The sequence below is a fragment of the Medicago truncatula genome, chromosome 3 (assembly GCF_003473485.1).
Source record: "Medicago truncatula cultivar Jemalong A17 chromosome 3, MtrunA17r5.0-ANR, whole genome shotgun sequence".
NCBI classification, from domain to species: domain Eukaryota; kingdom Viridiplantae; phylum Streptophyta; class Magnoliopsida; order Fabales; family Fabaceae; genus Medicago; species Medicago truncatula.
Window position 1 is genome coordinate 46,239,505 of NC_053044.1, and position 9,786 is coordinate 46,249,290.

At 31.8% G+C, this 9,786-nt stretch overlaps 1 protein-coding gene and 1 long non-coding RNA gene across 2 annotated transcripts; both read right to left on the reverse strand.

Moving 5' to 3' along the window:
• Positions 1–1,163: 1,163 nt before the first annotated feature.
• LOC25489800 (quinone oxidoreductase-like protein 2 homolog) lies at positions 1,164–5,989 on the reverse strand. Its single transcript, XM_013606021.3, has 6 exons — positions 5,588–5,989; positions 4,979–5,087; positions 4,790–4,881; positions 4,010–4,268; positions 2,169–2,312; positions 1,164–1,460 (listed from the first exon to the last, which is right to left on the reverse strand). Exons 1-6 carry the CDS (start codon positions 5,929–5,931, stop codon positions 1,368–1,370), a joined length of 1,041 nt encoding a protein of 346 aa, XP_013461475.1. The 5' UTR covers positions 5,932–5,989; the 3' UTR covers positions 1,164–1,367.
• A 2,100-nt stretch (positions 5,990–8,089) lies between these two features.
• Positions 8,090–9,666, reverse strand: LOC120579446 (uncharacterized). The gene is made up of 2 exons (XR_005645289.1): positions 8,487–9,666; positions 8,090–8,387 (listed from the first exon to the last, which is right to left on the reverse strand). It is a non-coding gene; the product is annotated as an uncharacterized lncRNA (long non-coding RNA).
• Between the last annotated feature and the right edge of the window lie 120 nt (positions 9,667–9,786).

The following is a 9,786-nucleotide window of genomic DNA, read 5'->3' on the forward strand; positions in this document are numbered from 1 at the left end:
AGTTTTATTATCCTCAAGTGCCTTCAATTAAGTACTCATAGCCTTAATCCAATCTTTGGATTTTGCAACTTGAGTACGAGTAGGTTCGAACAAATGCAAAATGGCTAGGACAAGGTGTTTACGAGAAGAAGAGATGGAATGATAAGCGAACATAAGAAATGGAATATAGAATGGACTTACCTGATTGAGCTACTGATTTGTCAATGTTTCAATGAAAATTTCTGAGATATGCAGGAGCTAAGTGAGTTGTAGAAGAATATAGCTACAATCTGTACTAGATAGAATGAGGAGAAGGGTATTTACAAACATCAAATAAGTTTCCCTTCTAAATACATTTTAATATTTCAAGTTTAGCATTAAAAAACGTCGTGACAAAAACAGTTTTCTTTATTTGTTTCTTTGAAATCCTTTAAAGATGATGACTTATAGCAAAATTCCATTATAAGAAATATACTATTTTTTTTTTTAGAAGCTATACTTCAACATATGTTATCAAATCATCGTCTCTTGATTACATCTAGAGCATACATACGCTCCTATTCTCAATACAACATGACAATAATTTTTTTCTTTAAAGGAAGTAAACAAACTCTTCCAAATATCAAATAGTGAGCATGCCCTAGAAATATAGAGGGTTTTTTCTCAGATATGTTTGGATGAAGGTTTTTTTTTTCTTCCTGTTTTTTGTTACATGGATGAAGGATTTTGAAAGGTAGAGAAAAGAGAACTTTTTTTTTAATTAATGACACTATTAAATACATGTTAGGATGAATTAAATGTAATTGACATATTATATGATCATTTATCATAATATTCTTAAAAAAAAAAATTAAAATCAAATATATATATTGACATATAAACTCAGTCCTCCAAAATTCTCCCCTGTAAAACCCTATAAAACTCAACTCCAGATGTAAAAGCCTATAAAACTCAACTCCAGAATATAGGCTCAAAATTATAGGAATAGATGGAGTTATTTGCGGTAACAGGCGGTAAGGTTCACACTACAGGTAAACTGGATATTACAAATGTGGAATTGGGGATATTATTTACTAGTTCCTTGCTGGAAAAGTGACCGTAACGCTTATTATTAGGAACTATTGCTACATGTATCTCACCAAAAAAATTATAATAACTTTTAACAGATAAAAGAGAGAGAGAGATGTGCAGCACGCGTGGTGAACAAATTGCAATTCGCGTGAATCATATTACCATTATTAGTAATAAATAGCATCTATTCTACAACAGTTTGGCAATTATTTATTTGGTTTCCTTTTGTATACTAGCATCTCCTTTGTCTCTAATATGAACCTATGATGTTTGAGTGCCCAGAAGATATTAGTCAAGCATAGTTTTAGCAAAGATCATCACAGCTTAGATCTTGTAATTTTCTCATCGAATACAATCATCACCTTCCCTATAGCTTTCCTATCTCTGATGGCAGTGAAGGCGAGGTTGGCCTGCAACAATAAGAAATTGTTTACACCATCATATAGTACTAGTCCTCATTGAACATCAATGGAGCATATAGGCAAATGATACAAATTACTGACTAATAGTTTCAACTCTCAAAAAAATAGATGTGTAGATGATAATTCCAACTGTTATAATGACCCCAAGTATACAGTATATCAAATTTAAACTAAAAAAAATAGGGAATAAAATAATAAAACCAACATAATCCATAAAATATTTCACCAAAATTTCAAAAACTAATGAGAATATGAAGTTAATCATATTTACTAATTGCCCATTGGTCATTGATGTCACAAGTCACAAACTAGCATATCATGTATTTAGATAAATGATTTGTCATCTTCAAGTCTAAATTGCAAGAATATGTTAATAACTTTTCCAACTTTCCAACTTTCCCACCCTAACCACTCACAAATTTTAACCTGGTCAAATAGAACCCCAAGAAAATGAACATTGAACTAAATATTACGAGACTCCTATTACTTAAGTCAGCACTAAACCTGAACAAGGCCAGTAAGCATGCTGATTTATCCCAAAAGTGAACTATCTAAAGCAATAATTTCCTTTAAAGAGTTACAACAGTGGTGAAATCTCTTTTAACAAATAGTTGAAACCTTGAATGTACAATGAATTTTAGAAAAGAGAAAGAAATACACAAATTATTAGAACGGATAGACAAGGGATTTTCTGACCTCTGACAGGCCGTAAGAATGAGAAATGTGAACGGAAATCAAGCCTTTTGCCAACCAAGACAGTAGCTCCTTGAGAGAATCTTCAAGAACAGCTGGGCGATGTATTTTGTAACTACCCCAATAAAGTCCATGTACTGTCCAATTCTGCCACAGTGATTTTAACAAACAAAAAGGAAAAATAAGCAACAATTACTTCCAGCTATAGCAGAACTAACATAAGAGGAGTGCTATGGACACTATCTTTCTAACACTCTCTCTAACACTCATTCTCTTATTGGATGAAATCCATGTAGGTCTCACACTTAGAAAATGGATCCCACATAAAGTGGTGAGACCCACATGGGATTCACTCAATAAGAGAGTGAGTGTTCCTAGCATTTCTCTTAATGTAAATATGCAATGTGGGCAAGGGAAAAAAAGCAGCCAACAACAGTTTGCAGATCCAAAGATCTCACTAGTTTAGTTGGGCTAATAGAAATATTTTCAGCCATTAGAGTATTGTAGCGATTTAATCACAATGGTGTTTATGCATGTAGTTTAAATTAGGTTCTAAGAATCAAGGATTTAGTCATATGTATGAGGTAACAGCCTTTTCTTTTATTTATATGGGATTTTACATTGCTCTTCAGGGTTGATTATTTGTATTATCAAACAAATGCTGAATAAAGATGAGAGAACCCTACCCACCTAGGTATTCAATATGTTTCTTAGATGTCGTGGTCTTCTTTCCTTTATTGTCTAATGTAGTCTTAAACTTATGTCATTGATTAGATAAGCTATCTGTAAAGCCAGCCAGATGACTAAAAATTCCCCAGTCTCAGCTCTCAGTTTCATCCTTTTTCATTATATACCAAACAAGTAGGTGTGTGTGGATATATATCACAACTTTGGAATAGACCCATAGGTCAGTTGTTTCTTAGTGATGAGATAGAAAAGGACTACATCATACTGGCATTTTGTTTGGCTTTTGGTTTTGTACTGCTTTAGATACATAGCATAAAGTAACGGTAGTATTTAAGCAGGAGCTTTCAGCTTCACTATCTAAAAGGAAAGCAAATTAATTGACAGTTCACATTGTTGCAATAATACATGCAGGCTGTTAGTTTTTTCAAGGTTAGTTAGGGCAGCCAAAATCTAGCAAACTGTGAAGCGGCTGCTTTTAAACTTACGCTGTATATATTGTTTAGTACATATCTATTTTAAACTACTCTTTGACAATTCAAAACTACCATGTTTAGTACATATCTATTTACTTATATAAACTGTCTACAATCAGTATAGCATTTCCTGCTCAAAATTCTCTTCCCATTCATATGTCATTTTTTGTTACATTAATCACTTCCCTGTATATTTTTCAGCATTGATTTTCACTTGACAGTGGCGTATAGTTTTTTTCTTTTTCTTTACTGTTGTTTCTTAGCATATTAAATACCCTGGTCAGCAAATCAACAATGACTAAAAGGAAGCAACATTAAAATAGATGCACAAATTGTATGGGTCTGCTAACCCTACTACGGGTGCATGTAGCTGATGACATTATTTTGGAAGTGGGATATCTAGTTGTTTACCGAACAGCAAAAGCAACAGTCATGATATGGTATCAATCGTTGAAACGAAGAAAGAAGAGATTAAATCAATGTTGATAAGAAATTGTCATATGTGGTCCCTCGATATCCCTTCCCAATTAATTCCAAATTGATTATCATAGAATGTGATTTTAAATTCAAAATCTATGTGAATAAAGCATGATCAGATCAAGCAACAAACAATCAGGCATGAAGTTATTTAGTGACCAAGCAGGACAAGACAATAACATAGTCCAAAATCTATTCCTGATGTACCTTAACAAGAGCTATGTTAGCAGGGATGACAGGAATTTCTCCACTTGCAAACCCAATTATTAGAATGTTCGCTCCCCATTTCAGAAGCCGCAAGGATTCTTTCATGAGCTTGCCTCCTACTGGGTCATACAGGACATCAATCCCTTTAAGCCTTTTGACCTTAAGGAACTCTTTCACACTCTCAGTCACATTTTCATTACCCAAGTCCACCACATGATCAACACCCATTGATTTCAAGAGCTGCACCTTTTCAGCTCCCCTAAAACCAGATTATGCAAACAAGAAAAACTCAACTCCAACTTTCCAAGGGATACCAAGTTAGAGATTAAAATGCGAAATCTAGAGCATGTTTGTATAAATTTTTCAAAAAACATCGATAAAAAAAGATGTTAACAGAATTCATGCATACCTGTGTGTATTTAAACAAAAGCTTCTCATTATTTAAGTTGAAATTAACTTACTCATCTAAAAAAATTCAGAAACTCTCATTTAACCTACCCATAAAACAACTATAACTTTACAAAAACTTTTGTGTAAAGACAGAACCCAAAATTCATTTTAGCTAAGCATACTTTTGATAGTAGAATATGTATTATCGCGTTCCAATGTGATTACACCGTGAAAATTAAGAAGCTACAAATTGTAGTAGTTGCTAAATGTGCTGCGGCAACGTGAATGCAAACATAGGCTAAGAAGCTCATGGGAGCTAGAAGCTAATCCAAAATGAACCGTACTCAAAGGCATAATGGCATTAAGCACAATACAAAAGCAGAAGAGTACCTAGCAACAGCAATGACAATAGCACCACATGCTTTTCCAATTTGCACAGCTGCAAGGCCCACACCTCCTGCTGCACCCAAAACTAGCAATACCTACAAACAATTCCACAACCCACTTAATCCCACCAGCAAACAGAACAATACATACATTGGCAAACAACAAGTGAAGTGAAACAACACTAGATCATACCTGACCAGATTTCAACTGAGCTCTATGAACAAGTCCAACATGTGAAGTGCCAAATGCCACAGCAAGTGCTCCAGCAGCAACCAAATCACAGCCCTCCGGTACGCGAAACCTTCAAATTAAAAAACATTACAAACATGATGTGATGCGATGAAATAAAATGCTTTCTTGGATTAACTTTTAGCTCCCAAAAGTGATTCTAAAGATTAAGATTGATTTTTTTATGTTTGGGAGTTCACAATCAGAATTGATTTTGTAACCAGAATTGATTCTAACTTGAATAATTTTTCCTTCCAATGTGATTTTTAGGCTCACAATTATTATTGAGTAGTGATATTTGAACATCAAGATATATACACCGTATCTAAGACTGTATATATGTTTATCTATATCTCTCGTACTTTTCATCTTCTACAGCTTACAAGCATTTCAACTATACATATAAAAACCAAATGACATCAAAATGTTGATTTCAAAACATCATTTCTCTATTATTTAACCCATTTTTAACTAAAAATCAATTCTACAAATTCAAATCAATGAAAATCAAATTTTGCAACCACGAACCAAACACACACTAAATAAACACGAAGAGGAGTAACGGAATCTCACAATTGGGTCTGATCAACAACTAGATATTGAGCATACGATCCAAGAGCAGCAAAGGAACAAACAGGATCCCCAACACGGAAATTGGTAACATTTGAACCAACGGAATCAACGATGCCTGAAAAATCGGATCCAGGAATGAATGGCAAATGAGGTTTCTCCTGGTACTTGCCAAGAATCTGCAAGTAATTAGCGAAATTCAAGCTTGTGGCTTTGATCCTAACTCTAACCGATGTAGGAGAATCCAATTGAGGGATTGGGTGATTCTTGGATATGATTATTGGGCTGTTTTCGTCTTCCACGCTCACCGTTGGGTCACCCAATTTTCTGCACAAAAGCGCTTCCATTTCGACGCGCGTTTTGTTCACTCCGATTCTGTTATGTAATGTAATGAAACTGTGCACTACGTTGGCAAGGAAGTACTTATCTTCTGAACGGTCAACTAATTTTATTATTTTTGGATAACTACGGTCAATTTATTTTATTATATTTAATTAAGGGTTAATTAAGGTTTTAGTGCCAATAAATATTCACAGTTTTGTTTTTAGTCCCTACAAAATAAAATCACACTTTTTAGTAGAGACTAAAAACAAAATTCTGAATATTTATAGGGACCATTTATTAATTAATCCTTTAATTAATAATATTTTTGTTTTTTTAGAACAACAATACAATTATACAATGATATCCATTTGTTATAATTGATAGAGGAAACAAAATAATTGAACTCAAATGATTAATGAGTTCCACCACTGATAAATTGTTTAAAAAAATTGAATTCAATTCATATTGAATAATTTTTTGTCAGACTTTACTATCATTCAGAGGACTAACGAAATCACGAAGAAAAAACATATCACTATGTGAAATCATCTATATTTAAACTAAAATAGGAAAAGAAGATGATGAAGGGTCATTATAGTAAAAAAAATTGATCCAAAATTACTTTCACAAGAAAGAAAATAAAAGAGAAAACCTAAAAGAGAAACTAGAGCCAACTTGTTTTGATAATTTTTTTATTTTTATTTTTAGTGTGTCATATTACTTCTATTTAATGGAATCATTTTTTTAAGAACAATGTGTTAGCATTTTAATGAGCTTAACTCAGTTGATATGGACAATACATAATATGTGTAAGGTCCGAGTTCTAATCCCAGTCACCACAAAAAAAAAAAAAAAACCATTTGTTAGCGAGAGTAAGCCTCTTCGACTAACATATCCATAAAAAAATTGTTTGTTTGAAAGGTAGAGATAGTAGAGGAGTGTAGAGATTTATTATCTAAGATTACCTTAACATCACCTCAATCTGGGGAATGATGTAATTTAAATTAAATATCCAACCATTTGTTTTTTGAAAAATCAAAGCCATCTTGATTAGGAATAAGTTGTGTATTGAGAAACGACACATTTTGTCATGTGGTGTAATTTATAGATTTGATATCTCATGGAAAGAAATTAAAAGATTGTCTTTATTTAATTTGGTTAGCTTGTATGTGACCAATTTAGAAGCATCGTAGTTATGTGATTTTCGATAATCACGATTATCTATAAGGTTCATTTGTTGAAATTGTTAAACTATTTTTTGTAGGCTTTACTAAGTTTTATGATAAGTAGTCTCACAAAGGCATTCGTTAAGGATTTAAAATAGAAATAATTTATAAGTTTTATGTTTGAAAAATTACATTTTAAACTTTTAATGTAATAAATGCATCATTTTCCCACGTTTTTTTTATTAAAGAATGTTAAACAATTGATATGATCATGGATTAAATCTAATTTTTTTTTGTCAGCGGAGCATTCAACCTCTCATATGTTTACGTGTGGTTTTACATGCTAGTTAATCATATTTTTCTGGTTTGACGATGATTTTGTTTAGAGGCCTCTTTTTGTAAACCTTGACTATTCAATATTCTCAATTTCAACACTTCTTATTTTGTGATTGAGTTGTTTTTATATGACTCGTGTTAACTACTGTCGTGGAGGAAATAAAAAGAGAAATATTAACATTAAAAACATTGTTAACTTATATGTCTGTGAGCTTAACTCAGTTGGTAAGGATATTATATATTTTATGCAGGGGTCGGGGTTCGAACCCTGGACACCCTACTTCTCCACGTTTAAATGCATGAGCTCTAATCACTAAGCTACTTGACAAAAAAAAATCATTAACCAGTACCAATATTACTAGTTAATACAAACATATTATAAAATTTCTTGGAATTAAAAGGAAAGGGAGGGTAGTATTAATTACATTTATAATTGGAATAAAGTTATTAATATTGCATTGAAAATTGAAATGAGTAAATTATTTTGGTAATTTTTTTTCTTTTCAAATGACTCACTTATTTTGAAGAACGAAGGCGTAAAATAAACTAAAAAGGAACGAATGAAATAATTTATGCAAAATCATCCAACCCTCCCTTTCCCTTTCCTTTCAAAGTTAATTATTTTTTAAATAAATGCATAGTTTATATAAAATAATGGTTTAACATAAGCTTTTCTAAATTGAAATTATTCAAATCTTATTTGCAGTCTATAGTCACAATGTATATTAAATAGTCTTATTTTGATTAATAATTTTTTATGTATAGATTCTTAAATGTAATTAAAGACGATAATATGCAAATTATTAATGGACCAAAGAACCCTAGAATGAGATTTTTGGATCTTTTCTAATTTCACTTGATGTGTTGAGTTTGAATCCAGCAATATAATAAATGCAACAACTACAAAACTCTTGATCGAGAATTTTGTCGTCCATTGAGGTCCTGCCCTGGTCAAGGAACCCGTGCGTGAATGCTACCTTGTTTAGACAAAAGAAGAAAATCAAATTATTAATAGAGCATCATTTTATTAGCTATAGCCAAATCTTGGATAATTATTATAGTTAAATAATACATACTTACAAAAGAACCTGAGGGATATTTGATGAATTTATATGAGTTGATTGAGACGACATATATACATAGTAATGGAGACAACAGAGAAAGAAGGAGCTCCCCTTCAGTCCAAGCACATATACATAGGGATCAATGCAAAACATATATCTTCCACTTCATTCATATATTGTATTAACTGATGAATGAATGAGTACTCATATAGATCCCAAATATATGCATGGGCTGAAGGAAGCCCCTTCACTCTCTTTCTCTCCCAATCTCACACTTTAACAATCTGCTCTTGTTGATGAGGGGAAGTACTGCTGTGTTTGATCAGTATTATTATTATTTAATTTCTGGTAGAGATATGATAATAATTAAACCAAGGTCCATTATATTTATGAGTCTATTGATCAGAAGGAAATTGTACACAACAATATGGAATTTGGTTTGTCCTATACATCAACCTGAATGAAAGAAAATCAGAATATAGTTTTCAAAAGAATACAACCTTTTTTTATTTTATTTTATTTAATGTAATTAATTGTAGCAACTAGCAAGACCAATAATATTTTCAAATAAATTTTAAGACACCAGAAAAATGAGAAGACCTGAACTACTAACAGAATGATGACACGAAGGTATATTAGTTTCAACATATTATTAGATATATAAAGGAAAATTGCTGGCATGAAACATCAAGTAAAGAAAACACTAACTTTTTTTTTTTTGGAATGAAGACAAAAAACACTAACTTTGTAAAACACATAGCCATACCAAATATAGAATTGTCACGGTAATCATACCAAAATATTTTGAAAAATAACAAAAAAAGTTATTATGGTTATATATTTATTTACTAAAACTATACACCATCTGGTCACTATTATAAGCAAAAATCAATTTTGTAGATCCATTCAATAAATGATATATGTAGTCTATATAATAAACCACAACATCATTTATTGAATGAACCTAAAAAATGAATTTTTGTTTATAATAGTGATCGGAAGATGTATTTTGGATGATACAGAATAGAAAATAAACTTGAACCTGAGTAACTAGCTAGGACGAATTAAGAACACAAAGCTCAGAGACACATGCTGCCAGAAAACCTAAGCTGGTATGTTTTTTATGGATATCAGTGTTGTGCTAGCTCAGCAGATGAAAGAAAACGTGTCTTATAAAGAAATCAATACTGTATATAAAGACCAAAAAGTATATGATGGAGTAACGAATTAATGGCCAACAATGGAAAGGAGATACATTATTATTAATAATTTTATTTATGCTACTTTTATTTTCTTTTCAAAATAGCTGCAA